Source organism: Eleutherodactylus coqui, chromosome 13 (genome assembly GCF_035609145.1).
Source record: "Eleutherodactylus coqui strain aEleCoq1 chromosome 13, aEleCoq1.hap1, whole genome shotgun sequence".
Lineage (NCBI taxonomy): Eukaryota > Metazoa > Chordata > Amphibia > Anura > Eleutherodactylidae > Eleutherodactylus > Eleutherodactylus coqui.
This window is the reverse complement of record NC_089849.1, coordinates 67631359-67656039: the sequence shown is the minus strand read 5'-3', so window position 1 is coordinate 67656039 and position 24681 is coordinate 67631359. Positions and strand designations below refer to the sequence as shown.

Sequence of the window (24681 nt, the reverse complement as noted above, 5' to 3'; positions counted from 1 at the left end):
CAGCGGTACTCGGATAAAGCCAATTACTCGAGCGAGTAGTGCTTATCCGAGTACGCTCGCTCATCTCTAGTACCTATGTATGAACAGTAGGTGTCAGTGTTGCTCAGTTTTATGAAGTTCACCCAACCGGCTAATTTGACCTCCATGCAGGTGTTATCAGAGTTCCAAAAATGATCTGCGTATGGACACGATCAGTCACGGATGCGTGCGTTTTTTTGCGTGGATGTACGCCTATAGACAGTGCATCGTCCACGTAGAACAAAGATCACAGACAGGGAATGACAATAGAAAGTAGGAGAACATCGCTCAGGTCATTTATCTTTTTACTTTTTCGTGTTATTCGTTAAGGCCGAGAAAAATCACACAAGAGTTCTGCATTGTGAGACGCACAAATCTCGCACGAATATGAACCCCATTATTTTAAATGGGGTCATACACGAGCAATTTTTTTCCCCCTAGCATATCCCATTGTTTTCAATTGGTGACACTCCGCAGTCCTCCGCCGCGGCGGGATCGCTACTTCCCCAAAGTGATGCGAGGCAGTTTTAAGTATGAAAATGCCTGGCCTCCGTGTGGATATCGCATGTTGGAGAGCAAGCCACCGGACTGTGATTCATGGCCCAATATCACACTCGTCCATGTGAAGTTAGCCTGAAAATAAGATAACTTTTGAATCCAATTTTGGATTCAGGGTTTCCTAGGGGGACTTTCTCTTTCTGCCATTATACAATGGTGCCATCTGCTGGCTAGAGCCAGTACTGTGGTATGTGACATGCTGGAGAGGCCCCCGACAACAGAGCGGCCAGTAATCTACAGTAAGAATACCCTGCCGGACATCTTCCGAGATCTGAGCTGTACAGCCTTTTAATCAGAATGTCTTTAGACATCAGACAGTGGATTGGAAAGGGTTAAAATGCTTTCCTATCACAACCCACAGAAATAGCGTGACTGCATGGAAACCCGACAACGATGCTCAAGCCAATACATGGCCTCCCTCCCAGCCTGGAGTGTATGGGTCTAGCCATGTCTTATCTAATTCACCTTTATTGAACAGAGCTGGACAGAAATATAGCCTAGTTGTAAGCCTTCATCCATCCCCATATAAACATGCACCTCCTGTATGAGCCCAATGCCCACAATGAGGACTGTCGGGTTGCCCACACACATTACATTATCTCCCGGCATCAGCTGACAAATGCATGGCCAAGATGACATACCACTCATGCCAATATCACCCAGTAGTAGTGCCCACAATACTGCCTTTACAATAGGGGAACGCCCTATACAAAGATCCTATAGCGTCCAAGGCTTTGTTCACATCTGCGTCAGCAACTCCATTCGGAGCCTCCCATGCAGATAGGGTACAAAATGCTGGACCAAATAGCACAGGCAAACATTTTGGAGTGCATGATCCAAGCCAGACAGACCCCATTATAGTCAATGGGGTCCAGCATTCTGTTTTGCTGCTCCCATGAAAAAAAAAACACGAATGCAGAAGGTGGAACGGAAGTGTGAACAGAACCTTTAGATGGGAGCCAACTGTTAGTAAACAACTCTACAACACAGTATTATATATGTAAGCGAATGATCTTTAATGGCAACCTAAAACATCACCACAATCCAACCCAAATCAGCCATAAAAAGAACAAAAAAACAGGATCACAAAACACTAAACTCAATTCAGGTTTTTTTAACCATTAAATCATAAAAAAAGTTAAACTAAAATGTTATCTGCAAACATATTATTGCATGTTGTTTAAAGAAGAAGTAAAAACACAAACTTGTATATAGTACAGTACTCCAAACTGTAAGCCCGCCTGGAGCAGGTCAATTCAAACAGAAGCTAAACATGCCTAGTAAACAGAATGGTCCTGTTGGATCTCTACACAGCAAACAGGTTCTTGTAAACTATATACAATATACATGGAATAGCGCGGCCCTGTAGCGTCCTCTGACGGGAGCGAGATCAGGACGGTCATCGGATTCACAGGACATTAGCATCGTGTTCACCTACATGCCTTGTATAATGCACGCACTGCCTTCTGGGTAGAAGAGTATATACAGTGTGGGAATATACTCGTATCTATATAGTTACACAGGTTGTATATACATTTGTATACTGTATGTACTACAATGAACACCCAAGTACAATTACGTATGCTCTTTTGTGTCAGCACCGAGCATGAGGAATTAACTATCTGGTCAAATCAATGGTCTTCTTGGGAAGTGGGATGACAAGTAGGGTGGCAGCTCCATTAGGGGCTCTTAAAGGGCAGTCTAGGACTCGGGACATTTTCTCTATTGATGACCTATCCTTAGATAGATCATTGATAGATGATCCACCACTCAGGATCCCTGGCACTGCCACTCTTCTCTATGGGCAGTTCTGCCCCATTCAACGTAACCGTTGTGCCATGAAACTTTTGACATAGTGAAAGTTTTGATCCGTGGCGTCCCGGTTACTGAGGCTCTCGCTAATTCCCGAAACAAAGGGCACCACTCTTGTCTTTCTGCTGTGTAAAAGTTTTGCAGCTCATACCCCTGTCACTTATAATGGAGCTATGATTTCATAAAACTTTCGGCATTGCAGAGGCTTTGATCAGGAGGGGTCCAGGTGCTGAGGCCTACACTGAAACAAAGGGGCATAGCACTTGTCTGAGCGCTGTGCCCCTTTGGCATGCACTGGCTTTGCCCAGCTGAGTGTGCAGCGTACTGACTTTGACTTGTGTACTTTTACACTGCATGCTCGAAGCTGAAGGGGCATAGCGACCTTTTATTTCAGCACCCAGATCCCCAATGATCAAAACGTATGTTTTCATATAACACTTGCTAAAGGGTTTGTGCCAAGTGATGCACAGGAAAAGCAGTCCAAGTGGCTGAACACACTTATTATGAGAATGGGGGTCCGTCCGGTCTCAGAGTGACTGGAGCATAGGTCATCCAGATGCACGGCTGCTCCATTTACTTCAATGACCACATCGGAGATTGCTGAATTCTTGCGCTTCGGCAATTTCCAGCACGGTCTGCGAGGTGAATGGAGCAGCAACATGCTTGTGCGACCTCCACTCCATTCACTCAGTGACCGAACAGACCCAGGATCTGTAGAAATCCCAGCAGTTTGATAGGGCACAACCCCTTTAAGTGATTGGGTAGGAGTTGTAAAACCAGACACTGCCAACAGGCGAGAGTGCCCGGTTTCTGGGAAAGAAGCCCATACTTATTCTAAACTCACACAACCCCTTTAACCACTTGACAGATTTTACATTCAGGGATCTATAAGGGCACCCATTAGAGATGAGCGAGTATACTCGCTAAAGGCAATTACTCGAGCGAGCATTGCCTTTAGCGAGTACCTGCCCGCTCGAGACGGAAGGTTCGGGTGCCGGCAGGGAGCTGCGGGGGAGAGCGGGGCGGAACGGAGGGGAGATCTCTCTCTCCTTCTCTCCCCCCCCCCCCCCGCTCCCTCCTGCTGACTGCCGCTACTCACCGCTCCCCCCCCGCCGGCACCCGAACCTTCCATCTCAAACGGGGAGATACTCCCTAAAGGCAATGCTCGCTCGAGCAATTGCCTTTAGCGAGTATACTCGCTCATCTCTAACACCCATGTTGATTGCCACTCAGCTTCTACCTTTAAAGGGGTTGTCTCACGGCAGCAAGTGGGGTTATACACTTCTGTATGGCCATATTAATGCACTTTGTAATGTACATCGTGCATTAAACATGAGCCATACAGAAGTTATTCACTTACCTGCTCCGTTGCTAGCGTCCTCGTCTCCATGGATCCGTCTAATTCTGATGTCTTCTGGCGTTTTTAGACGCGCTTGCGCAGTCCGTGCTTCTGGCTGGTGAATGGGGCCGCTCGTGCCGGAGAGCTGGTCACGCGTCATCGTAGCTCCGCCCTGTCACGTGTGCCGATTCCAGCCAATCAGGAGGCTGGAATCGGCAATGGAACGCACAGAGCCCATGGGAGAAAACCGCAGTGCATCCCTGGGAAAGGACCGGCGGCCATCTTAGGGAGAAGATTTTTATAACTCCATATTTCGTCGGATCGGTGAGTAGCAAGCGGTTTAAAAACTGCTTTAAATTGCTATTTTATGCCAGGGGGGTGACAGGGGGAATAGGGTAATGTTAAATTTTGATGTTTGCCGCGAGACAACCCCTTTAAGTTTTTTCTTCATTATGTCTGTTACTAGAAGTGCAAATGATATCCAATAAGTGTCCTATTAACAGCAAAGGCACCATCCTACTCATGTTAGACTGCTGATGGAAGCCCGATTCGCTGTCACCTACTTTCCCAATGCAATTATAACTGTGAAGCAACAGAATTCATAACTGCTTGAATTAAAGAAGCCAGAACTAGAATAGCGAAAGACAGATGCTCTGCTTGTAGCCCATTACAGAACGGCTACGATACAACTACAGGGACCCCCACTAACAGGTAGTACCAAAGGAGTACCTTCATTGTTGATGCATGTACACTGCTATACATATGAATGTGGATGAGCCTGGTACTGCAGCTCAGTGAACTAGGCTGGTGCCCCTTCACTTTGCTGATTGTTGGCAGACCCAGGGATCCGAAGCATTAATTAAAAGCCCTTGACAACCCCATTAATTATTCTAAAGCTTTTGATTATTCCACAGCAAGGTCATCTGAACAATTGCGGACCTATATTTAGTCACCTGAATATGTACATTATGTTTGAGCTATATATTCATGCACATTTGTATAAGTAGATACACTCCATAGATTTTATATATGGTATACACGCAAACTGGTATAGGTTAAGCAGATAAATGCATGTCTGTATCAAGTGCATGCTTACACTGAGTTACAGCTGGACGCTGCTGCCCAGCATAGTGGCAATGCCCGTGACTCGATAACTTACCTAATAATTCGGGATGTCCCGACCTTAACATAACAGAAGCAACTCTGCCAGCCATAATCATAGCCCTAGCTTACTTGTGTTTATATTGAAAGCATGTAATATTGCGGTGTAGCGTGTATTATAAATGAATTAACTGGCACACGTATGTAGTATCCGCGGTCTGTGGTGCCAGTCTAGATTGCGAAGCAATACTTCTGTCTCTTATGGCAGAAGTTAGGGTTATGTTGTTTCACTAGGGTGCAGTAACAACACTATTGTGGTTGTTGGAGGACCCAAAAGTAAAAAAAAAAAATTTAATACATCCAGTTCTTGATGGATTGAAGGGAGATTTAGAACCCAAGCTACATTTCCTTTCAAAACCCCAATTCAGGTGTAGCTAATGCAGGGTTCCCATCATCTCCCAATAATAAAGTGGCGGTGCCTGTAGTGTGAATGCAAAAAAAGGACGGGATTCCTCAATGGATGTCTACACTTTTCTGCACGTGGCGCTCTACCCACTCGTGACTGGCACATATCCAGCACACTAGAACCCTTCAATCGTCCATTGCAATGTTGCGGAATAGGTAAGACATGGACTCTCCGTTGTGGATCCGACGGATGGCTTCGGACAGGATCAGGCTGATGTCCACCGTTTTGATCTTGGAGCACTGTAGCTTCTGTACCTCGTGGGGAACGGTGTTTGTCACCACGACCTTGGATAAGACAGATCAGACATGAGCACGATGGGAAGAGGTGATGTTGGATACATAGCACAATCAAATTGGCTCATTAACCCCTTTTCATCCTGGCCTTCCAAAAGCATTACTCTTTTTATTTTTTCACTGACACAGGCATACGAGGGCACACATATACAGGTTAGTGGATATGTTTAAGGCCCCCTGCACACAGGCGGAAATTCCGCGGCGGGATTGCCATAGGATTGCATGAATGCATACAGCTGCGATTTGTCCGCGTGAAAACACACACGGAAAACAAATTGCCACATGTTGTATTTCTGTGCAGGTCAGTAGAGACTCACCAGCTCCGCTCTGCGCATGCCACCAGCTGGGCGGCAGCCGGCACATCAGAAGGGGAGGCACAGGTCTCTGCAGGGGCACGGTTCCACATCCCGCTGCGAGAATCATATTATATTTATTTTTATATAATATATATATATATATATATATATATATATATATATATATATATATATATATATATATATATATATATATATATATACACACACACACACACACTTTTTAGTTTGTTTTTTTTAACTTATATTTTCATTTATTCCGCAGGGGATTTCAGCTTGCATTCATCTGATCACCTGCAATACTTCAATATTGCTGTATATAACTTTTTTTTTTAATGTTGGCTATGAAGCCTTACCACTGCCACTGCTTAAAAGGCATCTATGCATGGCAGACCTGGAAGCAGTCGGGCTACCGTGCTAGCCCATCAGCACCCACCTTCCCTTCTCCCTCCCTTAGATTGCTTGCGGGGTTGCCGGTGGGTCGTGTGAAAAGGTGTCCCCCTCCCCCTGACTGTTTAGATGCATGGTCAGCTTTGACCATGGCATCTAAACAGTTAACTACCGTAATCAGACTGTGGACTGATTCTGTAGAACTTGGCCCACCCAGCTATAACCAAATGTGTAGGTCAATCCAGTGGTTATTCTGTGGCATGTGCAAAATACATTCATCATCAAAAAAAAAAAATGTATAAATCAAGCACATAGGAGTTGTTTTGCTGCATGAAGTTACATCGCAGGCAGAAACGCAAATATTTAGAGTTCTGGCAACATTAGAGGAATGTGGTTCCTCCCTTGGCCTATAAAAGGCTCCCAGAGGCCACTTGGGTGTAGTGACCTCTTCTTGTGTGGAGCCTGTTGACCCCTAGACGCCTCTATGATGCAGAGAAGAGATTTTGCCCCATTAGCAGAGTCTAAGAGTGGGTGTATTATTGGAATGTTAGAAGCTGGATGGTCGTATCGGCGAACTGCCACCACCCGGGCCGTTCTGACCAGACTGTTAGGAGGTGTTGGGACCAGTGGATGTGTGAGGGCACACAAGGTGACCGGGATCAGGACGTCCTTGACAGACCACCAGTAGAGAGGATCATCTGACCATCTGACAAACACGAGCAGCTCCAACTGTTTTATTGTCCGCCATCCAGAGACAGGGGGCCCTATTATTGTTACAGGCCCCCGTGTCTGCTTGAACCATTTCCAAGCGCTTGGCTGAAGGACATTTGGTCTCACAGAGCCCATTCTGTGTACGGCCTTTGACACCCACAGTCGTTCCCATTTACAGTAGAGTCGCAAACAACAAAACTGGACTGCTATGTATTGGAACCAGGTTGTCTTCAGTGACAAATCCAGGTTTAGTTTGGACACTGATGACATGTTCGTGTCTGGAGTCCTTGGAGTGAGCACCTCAATCCTGCCTTTGCTGTGGAGCGGCACACTGACCCCTGCTGGTGTGATGGTCTGGGGGCCATCGCATATGACAGTCGGTCCCCCCTAGTGGTGGTACGAGGGACAATGACAGCTCAGTGATCTGTTTAGGACATCCTGCAGCCACGTGTTCCTCTCATGCCGGCTTCCAAGAGGTATTTTCCAGCAGTATCATGTTTGGCCGCACACACAAGGGTGTCACAGGAATGTCTCCACAACATTGTCACATGTCCATGGCCGCCCAGATTTATCCCTCATAAAACGTGTACGGGACCATCTGGGATGCCAACTTTGACGACCTACGAGTTTGAACGATTTGGAGGCTCAGTTACAGCAAATGTGGAGCAGGATAGCATACGGAACCTGTATGCCTCCATGCCCGCCTGCATCACATCTTGTATCCAAGCTCGAGGCGGTCCAACAGGGCACCAGAGCCTCCCTACAAGTGTTCAGTTTTCCGCAATAAATCCTTTTGCTCTGATATTGTGATCACTTACTTATATCAACTTTACAATCACACAGAGAATGTTTCATTCCATTCCCACAACTCCTAGGTGCTGGATTTTTTTTTTTTTGACAATAAGTCTATGGCCATATCTTGCAGCCTTGTAAAATGGGCACAAACTGATCTGGACACTGACCTCATCGATTGAGGAGTCTTCGATAAGGTTAGGGGCATCTGCAGACAAGAGACCATGAGTAGCCATCACAAAAATCTTATATGCTCCACGTTCCTTAAGAATCTCCGCTGCCGCCACAAAGCTCTCTACTTCATCAATGATGTCATCCTGAAGTCACACACCCAAGGAAAGGTTTACAATTAGACAGTTCTCAAAGACATAGGCAATAGGTAATGACAAGGGTGCGAATTACAACGTATACTTACCACTATGATGGCAATGCGTCCGCCCACATCTCCTACCACACTGATTGGCGGCTTTTCCTTCGCCATCATCACTTGATGAAGACAAGGAAAGAAAAAGTTAATTTTCTGGTAATGTAACAATAAGGGGCAAGGAGCATGCAAAACACGGTCAATAAGAACAATTACACAGCAATGCTATCTGTGTGCGCCAGTGAATGTGTTAGAGGAATGTAGTCTGCCATACAAGCATGCTGGACAGAGGGCAGGGCTATGGGCATTAACCAGAAACCCTGCTGTGCCCTGATCCTCTCAACCTCCTGTGGCGATGCGGACAAGACATGGGCAGCACTTGTCAGGGAACGTCAGTGCATGTGGCCAATGTAAATGTTATTACTGAAAGTACTGAGGAGGTAAAAAGGTTGTTGCTAATCTTACGTTTCATAAGTTTGCATATCCCAAATAAATGAAGGAATTTGACACCCCAATTTCCCGCTATATAAGTAGCCTCTTCAAGGCCAGAGAGTCTTCATTTTTTTAAATTTTTGTCTTTTCCTCCCCACCTTCAAGGAGCGATAACCTATTTCTTCAGTCGGCAGAGATGTAATGAATGGTTGTTTTTTGTGGGGCAAAATGTATATTTTTAATGGTATCATGTAAATGTACCATTCCTTGAACTTAAAACACACATTCTAAGGCCTGGGTAGGACCTGCGTGCTGTTTGCACACGCAAAATGCACGCTTCTAAAAGAACCAATGGGTTCCTATAGAAGCGTTCATTTGCACGGAATTAGGGGCGTAAAACGCAGCGCACTTAAGAAAGATAGAACATGCACTATCTTCGGTGCGCGGCAGCAGGGGTTTCCATTGACTCCTATGGGAGCAGGAGTTATTGGAAACTCCTGCGCACGGAATAGCTTCCCCGCTGCTTACAGCAGGGCATTTAACAGGTGTTTCTGCCCAGAAGCTCCTTTTAAATGTCCTGCTATACGCAGCGGGGTATTCCTCCTGCCCCTCTGCTGTGCAATTCAGCAGTAGCAGGGGGCAGTAGGCGGCGACTGACACCCCCCCCCCCCACTTCTCTCTGTAAGGGATTTCCCTATTGCAAGGAGAGAGAGGGGGGGGGGGGGTTACAGGGCTTCCCCCCTCCCCCAAAGAGCGTGGGAGGAGGCCCACTCTTTCAAGCCCCACCCTTTTAGTCACCACTATGGGGATATCCCTCGGGCTTTCCCCATAGCAAGGAGATTTAGCAGAGCTATGGGGGATCTCCCCAGAGCAGGGAGAGTGAGCGGAGCTATGGGGGATTACCCCATAGCTAGGGACAGAGAGCAGAGCAATAGGGGATTAACCCCTCGCCCTGCTCCATCTCTCCATGCTATGGGGAAACTCCCCATAGCTCCGCTCACTCTCCCTTCTTTGGGGAAATCCCGAAGCCCTGCCGGGCTTCTTCTCTCTCCTCCTGGAGCAGCTGCGCTTCTCCAAGCGCAGCAGCTCCAGTAAATAGGCAGCGTTTCATGCTATGCGCATATGAAACATTGCCCGTTCACGCAGTTTCAGCACACGCTCGTCTGACCGAGGCCTTAAAGTGGGGTGGAGTGAAAAGAAAAAAATGTGCAATTGTGCTCAACTTGGGGGGGGTGGGGGTAGTTTTTAGGATGCAGGAAAAAAAAAAGTGGACTTTATTTTGGGAGTAGGTTTACAACGCTACCAGGCTCAGTTTATGCTTTACTATTTTTAAAAACTTTTTAAACAAAAAGCACTCCTGCAAGCCAAACACCTGGCATCTGAATTTATGAAATATGCTTTTTTTACTAGATGATATGTTTTAGGTAAAAAGTCCTCCTCCCTTCACTATAAATATAGAAGGATGACTATCAGATGCAGACATAAGGCCCCTGTGAGACGTATGCTATATACAATGCTCAACTACCAGCCTTTCTGGCACGCTGCAGTCCCTCCGGTGCTGGCGACAGACCACAGCAAAACGATCACCAGTAAATGCAAGTCCTTCGTCAGGTTATTACAGATGTATTCAACCATTTCCTACAATGGATCCAAAGGCGTCTGACAGACCTCATGGACGTGCAATGGAGACTGCTGGGTTTCCGTTGTTTCATTCAAAGAATGGCGCTGCACTATTTTTGCCGCCAAACCTGACCGAACGGCTGACACCTCTGACAGCAGTGTGAACACAGCCTTACCTTCTTCGGCCTTACTAAGAAAACCTGCTTAGTTGTGCAGCTATACAGTGTCCATATAGTACATCAGCGCAGGTTTAGGTTCAGAAGAATAGGACCTCTGTGGGCACTGGACTGGTCATTATATTAAAGAGGCATGCAGGAATGAATATGCAATAAAACAACTGAAGAGAAAGGGCTTGTTTACATGAGAGTAATTGCGTATGATGTGTGTAACATGCAGTGAATAGAACCCATTGATTTTAATGGGTTCCTTCATGTGAGGCAAAAAAAAAAACAAAAACGCAGCCTATCCTATTTTTGTGCGTATTACACACCGAAATAGGCTATTGAAAGCGGCCGCCCTACTGGTATATCTGCAGTCCTCCTTTTTCTTTATGCATATTGGATTGAACTATTACTTGTATAAGGACGGGCTACTTCTATATTTTTTTACCCATGTATTGGTTTATATGGACACTGCATACCAGGTTTTTAAAAATTTTCAGTAATCTTGAGGTCTAATAAAACCCTATTTATGATGCTCCTGTGTCTTGGGTGTTGGACTTAGTGGTTTGGTGCGATTTAGTGCAAGACATGAGTTAGAGCACACAGTAAGTAATGAAGCACGGCAAGTCACACGCAGAGCAAGCACCCGGCATACACACGGCAAACAGCATAACGCTTTCCATACTTGGCAGTTCAATGCCTGGATACAGGGGCTGCCGTTTGCCTAATATCAAAAGCACAGGAAGCAAGTAAGCAATGGCAGCACATAGATATAGCGTAACCCCTCTGGAAGGGAGTCTGCAGAACAGTAAATCGACCCAGCAATGTGATACAGCTAAGTTTGAAAAGTACGAAATATATTAGATTGTCCTACATAAAAAGTGCTTATCCCCCTTAGACATAGGAAAGGAGATAAGTATCCGAGTGGCTGAAAACTATAACCTTGCTAAAAATATAAAGACACCTTTTTTATGTAAGGGAATCATATAATCAGTATATATTTTAATGTATTGCTATGCGTCAGAACTGAATGCAACAGTTCTGATAATCAGAACCTATCAAGGAATTGCTGTCTAGGAGATTCCCTTATGTAAAAGAATAGGGTATGAACTTTAGTTCTATACACATGAAGGATGGGGTTCTCCTCCCTCCAGTCATCCAAGCCCACCCTTGTTCTAGGCACATACCTCATCACAGTCTCCATATACTGTCTTCTCCCTTTCTTCTCAGCCTCCGTATACTGTCCTCCCTCAGTCATCACTACCCGTACCCCGGCATCCTACATACCCCTCTTCCTCCAAACCTGAGGGCTAATCTCAAATTCATAATCCTGACGGAAATTAGGATTGTGCCTCAGCAAAATAGTAATTAATTGAATTCATTCAATTGCCCAGTCCTAATCTGAATATTGGGTATGACTGCTGGGACCCCCCATCGATCACAAAAACGGCTCTGTCCCTAATGTCAACTGATCCCCTGGGGATGGGTGGGGATCCGGAATAGTGAACCTGCACCAATCAACTATGGATAACATGTCCTGAGAACAAGTCATCAATAGTAAAGTCCCGGAAAAACATAACAAAGCTATAAGTACATTAACAACACTTCTTGTATTAAACACTTTATGTAAACTTTTATACTAATAATTAGGGATGAGCGAGTATACTCGCTAAGGCACTACTCGCTCGAGTAATGTGCTTTAGACAAGTATCTCCCTGCTCGTCCCGAAAGATTCGGGAGCCGCCGCAGCTGACAGGTGAGTTTCGGCGGGGAGCAGGGGAGAGCGGGCGGGAGAGAGGGAGAGAGAGATCTCCCCTCCGTTCCTCCCCGCTCTCCCCCGCTGCTCCCCGCTCCGCGGCGGTCCCCGAATCTTCAGGGACGAGCACAGCGATACTCGGATAAAGCAAATTACTCGAGCGAGTAGTACTTTAGCAAGTATACTCGCTCATCCCTACTAATAATGTTTAGGGAAACACATCAGTATAGAAGGAGTACATAAAACGTCATGCAAATAGAACACTGACTGAATGCATCGTACATATACACTTTCAGATTTTTAAGCATAACTGGATCAGGGTTTTCATACCAGGTTTTGAGCAATGCCCTGGCACTTTAACCCTTGTAGAAGCTTTGACAATTCTGATTTAGTCTTCGGGTAGGTTTACACGTAGCAGAGATGTTGCAGTAAAAAATTCTGCTTTTCACACCCAAATCAGAGTCAAAAGTGCACAATTGGTACGTTTTTGACTCAAAATGAGCTGAGTATCTGCAGCAAATATCAGAAGGTGATGCGGAAGTGCCATCTCCTGGCCAGCGGTGCTGCACCCACCACAGGCTGCCAGGTAGCGCTGACAGTGCAAAGACTTCAGTGGAGAGGGGAGCGCCGGATCTTCTGAAGTCGACTGCGGATATGCAGCCGATTTAGAGTACAAAAATCTCAGATGTTTAATCAGTTTTTGATGCTGAATTGCTGTGGGATTTTCCATTGCGGAAATTTTGCAGCATTTCCAATATGTCCAGACATACTCTCATGGGTCCTAAATAGAGATGAGCGAGCATACTCGCTAAGGCAAACTACTCGAGCGAGTAGTGCCTTACGTGAGTACCTGCCCGCTCGTCTCAAAAAAGTCAGGTGCCGGGGGGAGACCTCTCTCTCACTCTCTCCCCATCCACTCCTCCCTGCTCACTCCCGCAACTCACCTCTCTCCCCCGCTGGCACCCGAATCTTTAGTGACGAGCGGGCAGGTACTCGCATAAGGCACTACTAATTTTTCCATAAAATATATGTGTAAATTTATAGTGGTTGTGCCAAGATAGAAAGTTAGGGAATAGCTTTCTGATTGGTGGGAGTCCGACCACTGTGTCCCCCACCAATCAAGAAAAAGGGGGATCCTGAAGATACTTGTAGCGCCATTTATTTCATTGGGAGTGTGGAGATTGCCAAGTGTTGAACAACAATCGGACTCCGCAGCAATCAGAAACTTTCCATCTTGGCACAACCCCTTCAAGCAACTTTTCAGTCTAAAAGGTAATCACGTAGGAAAGAGGAGAGGGCACCTCATTCTATTAAATCGTGTCCCTAAAACCACGTAAATGCATTAATGTGACCCATACAGGACTATACTACGGTCTTCTGATATTTGCTGCTTGCATTGGCTCTTCTTCTTAGAGAGCAGATAGGATTATGTTCCAAGAAGTCAACGGCCCACATTCCACTTACAGAATGACATTTATCTAACTCACCCCGCCTTCGGTCATCTTGCCCCTTATCAGTAACACTTATCACCCTCTGTATTTACACGGCTATATTTACCCCAACTATGAATAGGGCCTAAAGATGACTAGTACAAGAAATATTTCCTTTTTCTTGATGGGCAGTAAAACCAAATTTATGGACACATTGTAGATAAAGTATCGAGTTTTCTGTCTCAGACTTATATATTTAAAGTTAATACGATCTAAATTATGATGAAATTCTGCAGCATTTCCAATGTGTGTAAACATACCCTTATGGGTCCTAAATGGCATTGTCTTTGAGACTTGTTTTAAAGAACATCTATCAAGTTGGCAACACTTTAATGAAAGGGATTATGCCCCCAGCAATCTTCTATAAAACAATAGAATGTGTAAATTTAAAGGTGTTGCGCCAAGATAGAAAGTCAGGGAATAATTTTGATTGGTGGGAGTCAGACCAATGCGAAAAATAGGGATCCTGAAGATACCTGCCCCACCATTTATTTCAACCTCCACAGTAGGTACACCATAGGGCTGTGGGATACTGGAGTTGACAGTTGAATGAAGGTTCCCATACACCTTTAATAGCTTGTTTGGACAGCAGCCATTTCTTCTGATTCTCCCAAAACCATGAATGCTTGGTTCAGCCAATTCAACGTGTTTGATCCTTCTTTCCCCAGATGATGTGTCAGGGGACAATCAGGAGGACCCCATATGCATCTGACGGTGGGCCAGTACCGCCGAAATTAGCTGGTTGGAACTTTTGTCTAATGTGCGTGTGGGCATTTAAACTTTAAATTAGCATAGTCACACAACACCTGATAGATAATGAAATATAGAAACTTACAGGGGATCTCCAGCCCGGGGTGGACTGTAGTATTCTTCACAGTGGGTGGAGAGTGACGCCCATCCGCCATGTCGTGTTCTGAACATTGTGGCTCCCCGTGGATCACAGCAAGGCCTAGACGCAGCCGCTCGGCATAGGACTGCGCCCTTATTAGATGGTATAAGATAGTTAGATAGTTGAAACATACTTTTAGGGTACGTTCACATGTAGTGGAATTTGGTGCGGCTCCTTGGTGCGGATTTTGATGAGAGACTGCAGCATGTTTCACCCTTTCCATTGAAGGAGTGGCAGCTGCTGCAGATCTGCACCAAAATCTGCATTTGGTTTCTGCTGTGGAAATCAACACAAGTTCCACTATGCGTAAACATTAGAGATGAGCGAACGTACTCGGATAAGCACTACTCGTCCCAGTAATGTGCTTTATCTGAGTACCTCCCCGCTCGTCCTGAAAGATTCGGGACGCGCTGCAGAGCGGGGAGCTGCAGGGGAGAGCGGGGAGGAACGGAGGGGAGATCTTTCTCTCCTTCTCTCCCGCCCGCTCTGCCCCGCTCCCCGCTGCGACTCACCTGTCAGCAGCGGAGCGCCCCGAATCTTTCAGGACGAGCGGAGAGATACTCGGATAAAGCACATTACTCGGACGAGTAGTGCTTATCCGAGTACGTTCGCTCATCTCTAGTAAACATACCTGACCAAAATCTGCGGCACATTCCACGGCAAAAATGGCGGCAAAATCTGCACTAAATGGTGCATATTCAGATATGAAATCTGGTGCGGATCCACACCGAAAATGATGCTGCAGATTTGGGTGTGGATTCACACCAAAATACGCATCGTGTGAATGCACCTTAAAACAGTAAATAGCAACGTTCTCTCCCTGAACAGAGACTTGCACTGGTCTAAACATTTGGTGGCAATTAATGCTTTGGAGCTTAAAGGGTTTGTCCTGGGTTAGAAAAACTTGTCTGCCTTCTTCCAAACACAGTGCCACCCTAGTTCGTGGGTTGTATCCGATATTGCAGTTCAGCTCCCATTCACTTCAATAGAATTGAGCTGCAACACCAGGCACATGAATTGACGTGAGATGTGGCGAGACGCAACTGTGCATTGTGCCAGGACAATTGCCCAATACCCAGCGGAGATCATGCTCGGGTCCCATTAATTATTTTACCCTGAAGAATTTCCTGTCCTGAAGAATGTAATGCCTCAGTTTTAGAGATGAGCGAGTATACTCGCTAAGGCAAACTACTCGAGCGAGTAGTGCCATATGCGAGTACCTGCCCACTTGTCTCTAAAGATTCGGGTGCCGGCGGGGGAGAGCGGTGAGTTGCGGGAGTGAGCAGGGAGGAGCGGGGGGGAGAGAGAGTGAGAGAGAGATCTCCCCTCCGTTCCTCCCCGCTCCCCGCCAGCACCCGAATCTTTAGAGACAAGTGGGCAGGTACTCGCATATGGCACTACTCGCTCGAGTAGTTTGCCTTAGCGAGTACGCTCGCTCATCTCTACTCGGTTTCCATCACCTCTTTTGTATGTCTCTCTTTAGTATCATTTATCAGCTTACAGTTGTGTTCAGTATTATTGGCACCCCTGCATATTATGCACACCATGCAAGTTCGCTCCTGAAATAGTGTTTAGATAAAGTGCTTGGATTATATACAAGACTACCTCCAAAGAGCTTGGCATCTTGACTTTGTGAGATAAACCACTGCACTAACAACTTCAAAATATTATCAAGACATGTGTTACTCATGAAATAACGAGGAACTTTCCAGGATGTGGCAGAAAAAAAAAAAAGTGATGAGGAAACCCTACGAAACGTGGTTCAAAGTGTGGCAAAGAAATCACATACAACATCCAAAGAACTTCAGGCTGAGCTGGAGTGATGGTTTCAACCTGCAGTGTGTGCCGCACACTGAACAAAACAGGGCTCTATGGGCAAAGGATAAAGACCCCCTTGTTAAAAAAGAGGTATAGAAAAAGAAAAGCAACTGAACTTTGCCAGAAGTTACACAGACAATCCCCAATCCTTCTGGGAAAATGTTCTATGGACAGATGAAACCAAACTACAGCTCTTTGGCAATGCATGCCAGCATTGTGCTCATAGATGATGAAATGAAGCCGGTGAAGTGGAGCCCACCTACTGTGAAGAATGGCGGAGGATCCATAATGCTGTGGGGCAGCTTTGCCGTCTCCAGGATGGGAGGCCTTGAACGAGTTACAGGAACAAGGAAATAAAAGGATCAGCGTGACATGTGCTGCCAGGGATAGGAAAACTAGATTGCATCAAACAAAATAGGTCCTCCATCATGACCCAAAGCACTCATCCAGATGTACACAAGAACGGGGAAGGAAGAAAGACCGTCAAACTGGCCTTCTTATTCCTGATCTCCATCCCATTGAAAATCTTTGCAGAACCGAAATCTGCGGTCAGGAAAAGGAACCGGCAAACATACAGAGCTTAAAAAGAACTGGAGTGGAAGAAGCTACCCGCAGACCGAGACAAGAAGCCAACTGATGGCTACAGAAAGGGTTTGGAGGAGTCATTGCCGAAGGTTGTTTAACCATTATGGAAGGCGCCTTTAGTCCTGTCCAAGTCACATACTAGGCCTATTCGCCATCTCTCCTTAGAAAAAACGGCAGGTATGACGACAGGGAAACGTTTCTGTTGAATGTATTTGCACATGCTATTAAAAATCTTCTAAAAAGACACAATATGAGCACAAGTCCGCTTATTTCTGATGATGCTGGCTTTCTGATAGTAAACAATCAAGGGTACCAATAAGGTTGGCCACAACTGTACTTTTTAGAACATTTTCCTTTTTACTTATTTTTTCAGGCTTTAATATACTGCTGTCCAGCCAGAAACTATCCAACCTTCTGTTAGGCCTCATGTCCACGGGGAAAATCAGACCCGCTACAGATTCTCCATGGAGAATCTGCAGCGGGTCCCTCCTGCCCCGCGGACATGAGCGCTGAAAATAAGAATAAACTTACCTTTCGCCCGCTCCGGTTCTTCCCTTCGCCGCGGCGTCATCTTCTCTGCGTCGCGGCCGGATCTTCTTTCTTCGGCCCGAAGAAAAAAGATCCGGCCGCGACGGAGAGAAGATGGCGCCGCGGCGAAGGGAAGAACCGGAGCGGGTGAGTAAATTCTGATTTGTCTCCCGCGGATCCGGACGGCTTCCATAGGCTTCAATAGAAGCCTGCGGGAGCCGTCCCCGCGGGAGACCCGCATGAAAATGGAGCATGGTCCAGATTTTTTCATGCTCCATTTTTTTTAGAATCACTTTTATTGACCATCCGCGGGTATTTATCTACCCGCGGGTGGTCAATGCATCCCTATGGGATGCGGATCCACGGGCAGGAGAAGAGTTAAAATCCGCTGCGGATTTTAATTCTTCTTTTGCCCATGGACATGAGGCCTTAGATGCCATGTGATTGCTGGTTTATTTGCCTGGAGTGATCGCCTCACTTTTAACAACTCCTTTATAAGATTTCAGCTCATTCGTATTTACCTCTTCGCAGCATCTGGAGACTTTGCCACTATCACCGCATTTCTGAAGTCTTGAATCTGAAAAGTAAGGAATGGCATAGATAAGTAGATGACGATATGCCTGTCATTACTGAAAAGTCCAAGACAATGAGAGTACCTGACTACTAAGGAGTCAACTGGAGGAAGAGTCTGAATGTGGGGTATGTGGTTCTGCTCACCTCCTCTTGTATGTACTGTAGCAGGAAAGGGGACGCTCGCAGATTGTCCACAGGAAAGTTGAAGAAGCCCTGGATCTCCTTTTGATGCAAGTCCATTGTGATGATGTGTGTGAGCCCTAAAGAGTCAAATGAGGAAGAAACACCACCGTATATTAAAGGGAAGAAACCCTTCCTTGCAGCCATTGTTTGGTGAGATCACTTGTCCAGTTTCCATCACTTTCTGATGATAGAAGGAACTGTAGCTAAGTAAATATGTAGCATATGTAGACGAGTCTAGTAATTATTGGCAATGCCTCACATACAGGCAGGTCTTGTAATGTACAAAATATACATTTACAAGGGAAAATGTGATTGTGCGACTCCCCAATACGGAGTTATCTCCAATCTCACCCATACCCTGAACCAGAGGCGTAACTTGAAGCTCCCGGGCCCCGATGCAAAACTTGTAACAGGGCCCCCAACTATAATGCTTTACTTATAGTACTGGGTTCCCTATATGGAGAAGAGAGGCCTTATGGGCCCCCTAAGGATCATGGGCCCGCATCCCCTGAATCCTCTATAGTTACGCCCCTGCCCTGAACTCATATAGAACAGGACGCTACCAGATTTCACATACATATAGACAGACACATATCACACATTTGACCCCCCCCCCCCCCCCACCCCTGCAATCAGCTGTAATCTGTGGGGGAACAACGGCAACAAGGCTGCCCATACAATTTAGATAGCCGTCAGCTAAATGCGCGACAGCTACCACACCCAACACCTCCCATGCACATGGCTTAGCATGCATGTGTTCTGAATGCAGAGAGGGGAGAAGGCCCATCTCCCGAAAGCAAAAACAGCAGACAGTTGAAATCCAGCTGCCTGATCCACTGAGACGCAGAAAAGAAGATCCGACCATGACAGAGGGGAAACCCGCAGCGTCCGGACAAGTAAAAAAATGTCTTTTCCGCCTCCATGGCTGCAGGTACGTACGGATTCCACTGCGGGATTCACGCGTGCAAGTGGACAAGAAGCCTAAGGCCTCATGTCCATGGGACAAATCAGGCCCGCACGAATTTCTGCTGTGGATGCACTATAATGGTCTTTTTTCTTCATGCGGGAGATCAATTGAGATATGAACTCAATGATCCCGCACACGTGATCCGCGTTAAAAATGGAGCATGCCGCGTCTTTTTTCCCCCGCGCGTAAAACCCGCAAATCACTTAAAATATCATCCGCGGCTATTTAATTAACCGCGGATGGTCAATGCTTTCCTATGGGATGCGGATTTGGGTTTTTTCTCCCATGCAGATTTGCTAAAACAATTTTCCCGTGGACCTGAGGCCTAAAGAGGTCATGCCAAGACGACAAATCTTACTCATCTGTCCCATTAGGGCGTATGAATGTCCGAGCTGTTCCCACAGTCGGGAGCCCTCACTATGTGAAGAACCTTTCTGTAACAGCAGCTCCCATGCTGGCAGACCTTGTAGCATTCTTGTATTACAGGACAAGAATTCATGTGAATAGCTGCCCCGTAACACTAAATTTCCCCTGCAATGGAAATGCAAGGCAGGTCTGGGCTTTCCCTGGCACAATCCGCAGTTTGCTGGGTGTGCCCTGGCTGATCAGCTGTTCACTCCAGACCCTGCATCCTGAAAGGCGTTGAATATGTTGGCACAACCCCTTCGTACAAACACCTGGGTGGTCCAGACTTTTATATGACAAACATACTCTGTATTATTAGTGTGTATTAAAGGGGGTGCCCGGTTACCGAACAACATGCCCACTTTAGTGCTAAAATAAGAAAAGGAGCAGTACTTACTTGTTCCAAGTACATTGATGTCAAAAGTTCGGGAACATGACATTGAAGTCTGATTGGCTGCAGTGGTCACATGGCCATCGTCACAACAAACATCGGGACCACAGCGGGACTGCAGCACTAGATCACGGCGACAACGAACGGGCAAGTACTGCTCCTTTTCATATTTTAGCACAGGGACACTACAGGGGAGATATTGTCCAGTAACAACACAATCCCTTTAACGGATGAGCAGCATCAGAGTGTCCCCAATAATAAAGACTTCTATCCCACCTACCAGCATTGGACAGCATGGAAGCCAGTAGCTTACATACGATAGAGCCCCTCTTGCGCATTTTACTCTGTTTACTGTAAGGGAAATATGGGATGACCCCAATGATGTTCTTGGCACAGGATGTCTTCAGCGCATACGTCATGATCAGTAGCTCCATCACAGCGGTGTTCACATCCCTGAGTAGGTAATGGTCAATACAGAAAGCTATTAGAAGGTTTGCTAATGGCAACTTCAATAAACACATAAAGCAGATATAATAGATCTTCCTTCGCTTCAAAGACCTAAATTAAATAGCATGACGATGTGAGACTGTGAGAAGTATGAAGGCGGCACACCAGCCACTAGAATTCTGTGACCTTCAAGCCTGAAGAACACAAAGCGTGCTATGGGCCAGAGATAACAACGCTAGCTGTAATCCCTATTGCCGACAGCTGCAGATGCCAAAAGAATGAGGTTTATGCAGAGCATCTCCTCCGTGCGGCATATCCCTTCTTATACCCAAACTACATACTGCTGATGAGAAGGGACGGTTATACAATATGTTGTCCTATGTGTCAGAATTATAATGTACCCCTACTTCTAGAATCAAGCGAGCCACCCTCCTCCATGACCAACACGTCTATTCACCTCGGGATTGTCTGTATGATAAATATGTCTTGTCCACGAACAGATTCCTGAATTTCCACTCTGGTTTCTAAAGAGACAAGATGACAAAGTTAATTGAAAAAGGGACAAAAAGTTAGGGAAGCAGAAGGTATGAGTCCGGCCATCTCACCTCCATTGGTCTCCTGGTAGACAACAGCTTTTCCAAGTTCTATTCCCAGGCGCCTAAAAGAGAAAAAAAAGTTATATTAGGTTACGCTTACATGCAAGTGCAATTGTATGGAAAATCCATACCGAAATCCGCACCCCCAGCAGCAGAATTCACTCCTTCAATTTAAAGGGCCCCTATCAAAATGCCCATCCAATGGTGTGGATTTTGGTGGGCATTTGCAATAGAATCTGTAGTGCAGATTATGCTGTGGATTTTGGGGTGGATAAGCACAAAGATCCGCTATGTGTGAACGTACCCATACAGGGTTTTCCGAGACTCAGAAAAAAAAATATTGGCAGGGAATAGGCCAAAATAAATAAATTTAAAAAAAAACCAAACAAAACCACTACTTACCCCATTAATCAGACACTCAATCCTGCATAGCCAACTCTGATCTCCAGCACTCCTGTCCCAAAAGCGTGGACAGTGGTCACATGACAGTCATTGCTCACACAATCACTACAGCCAATCAATTGCCTAGTGGTTACATACAGATTAAAGGCAGGATCGCCGCTGAAGTGGCTTATTTTTTTTTTCTTAAGGCCATTCTTTTTAGTCTTGGGGGAAAGGAAAACCTTTTAAATTTGCAAGAATTGGTAAAAATTGTTTACCCCTTTCAGAACCAGGGGGGATTAAAGTTGTTCTCATACTTCTAACTAATGATGACCTATTTTCAATATAGGTCATTAATAGCATTCTGGCTAGGATCACTCGCTAATGACCACTGGTGATCAGTTGATCCCCCCGAAAGAGCACTGTGTGTATGGAGCAGTCTTCCTGCCAGAAGCAGACAGCTTTGTATGTTGCACAGGGCCCCTGGCTGGTATTGCAGGCCGAGTCCCATTGAATTGAATAGATCTCAGCCTGCAATACCAGAAAATCTGCTATGGAGGAACTATAGTATCTTAAAGGAGCTTTATCATTATAAAAAAATAATTAACAGCTGGGCATGGCATAAAATAGGCAATGCTCACGCTTTCTTCCGCCCCCCCCCCTGGGAAAGAGCTTAACGGCTCCAGCGACCATTCCGGTATGCAAGTCTGACGGAAAATAGGCGACGGCTGCAACCAATCAGATGCCACTTGCATCTGATTGGTCTCCTGAACAGGAGAGTGGGTGCACAGAGCCATCTGAAACGAGTCACACCATGTGGATGCATCACCTACGCTGGAACGCGGCACAGAAACAGGGCACCCGGGGAGTATGAAACAGCTCCCTGGACTCCCCCATTCCCTCACTTTTGAGCCCTATAACAGGGGGCGGGCGACAGGTTCCCTTTAAGTAAGCAGACTGCAGTCAGAAGGGATCCCAACAATATAAGATTGGGGAACCCATCACAGCATAACTAGGGAGGTGTGACATTCAGAAGTCGGGGAAAGCTGGGTGTCAAATTAGTGGCCACCCATCGGTCTCTAAAGGCATTATAAATACAGGACAGCAGAATAAAAAGTAGCGTGTTCAGTGCAAAACACTGGGTAAATCTAGTGGAAAAACAATAGGATATATGAATGACATTCACAATGGATGTAGCAAGTGCAGGAAACAAAGTATCAGTATATGAGATTCTGCATGGAGCAGAAGGTCCACACTTACTCGGTGATTCTCTTGGCCAGTTCCACGCAGGCAGGACTGGAGTTAGCAGAGAACACCCGGTATCCGCTTCTGGCTGAGTTCATAGTACAGGGACCATTCAGCCACTTTGGGGGCCGGGAGTAAGAGAAAACAGACTTGTGAGGCATTAGCATCCGTCTTGGCATGATGATGACACCTGAAATACACTGACACCGCTACCTGATCAACGAAAAGACATGGCACACCGACACATACAAGCAAACGACACAGAACAGTGAGAACACATCGCTTCACAATGGCTACAATGTACATATAGGGGCTATAGACATTACATGCATTGAGGGGGACATAAAAGAACCTCCATGCTGGGGACCGTTTGTACTAATAACTTGGACTTCCCACTTTCCCCAATGCCTAACAATTATGTACAAAAACAGAAAAACTATTATTATAAGGGGTAGTCCGATGACTTTATAATCTATCCATATGGCACCAATGTACCTACCGAAGCCGGCTAAAGCATAACTGTACTTTAAAAAAAACTTTTGATAGGTCATAGAGACAAGTTTTGATAAGTGAGGAACCTCCAACCAATCAGTCGAGCGCTCATTAGCTGTAGACGGGCTCATTACAAAGTCTACGAGCTCCTCTTTGGCTAGTAAGCAGAGACGCGGTTTTGTGATACGTTCTTCAGCAACTGGCTCCTACAGATGAAGCACATCAACGAGACTTACCTGTAGAAGCCAATCGGCTCAATGTCCACAGGTGGGTTTGATTTTTGGAATCAAACACAGACCTGGACGGGTAAGTAGAAGACCCACAGTGTCTTCGGCCAAGGGCAGGGTCGAATTCCACTGCAGGTTCCCAATCCGCCTGTGGACACGAGACCTTACTTTTGTCGGTGCCCTGAATATCCCCCCGCAGTATAATTACACCTTACCATCGGCAGTGTGGTTCCTATTAGTTACTTAGTGAATGGGCAGCCAGCGTAGGGAAGGAAACCTAAACGTAGCGCAAATGTTGTACCTTCAGCTCCTTTAAGACAGTGTGAATATCAGGAGTTGGGCCATCTAGCGGATGTGCCTTGCAAGCCGCACATCTGCTAAATGCAAAGGAAACATCATTCTTTACAGCCATGCAACAGTGCCAGGTCTAATCACAAATGGCAACAGGATTAAAAAATCCTGTCGCCATTTGTAAAATCTTAGGCACATCAGTGACATTTTGTCACATCTGGAGCCCTGGATTATAGGACTCAAGAAGGGATTAAAAAAAAAAAAACTAAAAACTTTTTTTTTTTTGGGAGGCCAAGGGAAAGTCCTGTGAGCCAGCCAATGGCCTTTGTCAAGAAGAGGGGAGCGATTGCATCTACTCATTAGTTTATGTGATGTGCTCCCCTTTAACCCCAGCCTTCAGAACCACAGATATTAAGAGGGTACAATCGCAGATACTAAAATATCTGTATGTGAGCATCCTATAGATATCTCAAAGAGTTGCGTCCTAGTGCCAAAGTCTCCGTAAGCTGCATATATAAATACTACTCCCATAAGCACAAGAAAGGTGGCCGGCTGAAAGCCAGGGATTGTCTGCTGTAATCCTCCCGAGCGGCCCTCCCTCCTGTTGTACTCAATAGATTTATGGCAGGACTTATTGCTACACAGAACTAGATGCCGGGGATAGGGAAAAAAAGAATGTGTTCCATGGCACATACGGTATTACTAACGTTCTGCTATCAGCAGCTTGCAATGGAAATGTCATTTAGCTTTCCCTACGGCTAGGGTCACATTAAGTGGGTCTACTTTGGATATTCGGGACAGAATTTCTCCTGCATTTATACAAATAGTGGGGAAAAAATGCATAAAATCTGGGCTGAAAATTACCATGCAGTGCGGATTTTCCCCTTTGCAATGCAAAAAGGGAAATATGCAGCAAATCCAGGGGCGTAACTATAGAGGATGCAGGGGATGCGGTTGCACCCGGGCCCAGGAGCCTTAGGGGGCCCATAAGGCCTCCCTTCTCCATATAGGGAGCCCAGTACTATGAATAAAGCATTATAGTT

At 46.0% G+C, this 24681-nt stretch overlaps 1 protein-coding gene across 3 annotated transcripts in view; it reads right to left on the bottom strand.

Annotated features, from left to right (window-relative positions):
* Positions 1-3533: 3533 nt before the first annotated feature.
* Positions 3534-24681, bottom strand: part of PRPSAP1 (phosphoribosyl pyrophosphate synthetase associated protein 1) — a 30063-nt gene continuing 8915 nt past the window's right edge. The window contains exons 2-12 of one of the 3 annotated variants that reach the window (XM_066586252.1): positions 22644-22818; positions 21012-21064; positions 20864-20930; positions 20240-20412; positions 18158-18273; positions 17962-18017; positions 14456-14601; positions 11060-11098; positions 8213-8283; positions 7968-8114; positions 3534-5578 (exon numbers count right to left, since the gene is read on the bottom strand). In XM_066586252.1, the coding sequence (XP_066442349.1) occupies positions 5420-5578; positions 7968-8114; positions 8213-8283; positions 11060-11098; positions 14456-14601; positions 17962-18017; positions 18158-18273; positions 20240-20412; positions 20864-20930; positions 21012-21064; positions 22644-22807 (1191 nt within the window). In that variant the 5' untranslated portion in view covers positions 22808-22818 and the 3' untranslated portion in view covers positions 3534-5419. Of the gene's footprint in view, positions 5579-7967; positions 8115-8212; positions 8284-11059; positions 11099-14455; positions 14602-17961; positions 18018-18157; positions 18274-20239; positions 20413-20863; positions 20931-21011; positions 21065-22643; positions 22829-24681 lie in introns of all 3 variants that reach the window. The other 2 variants (XM_066586254.1, XM_066586253.1) reach the window with 2 other exon arrangements.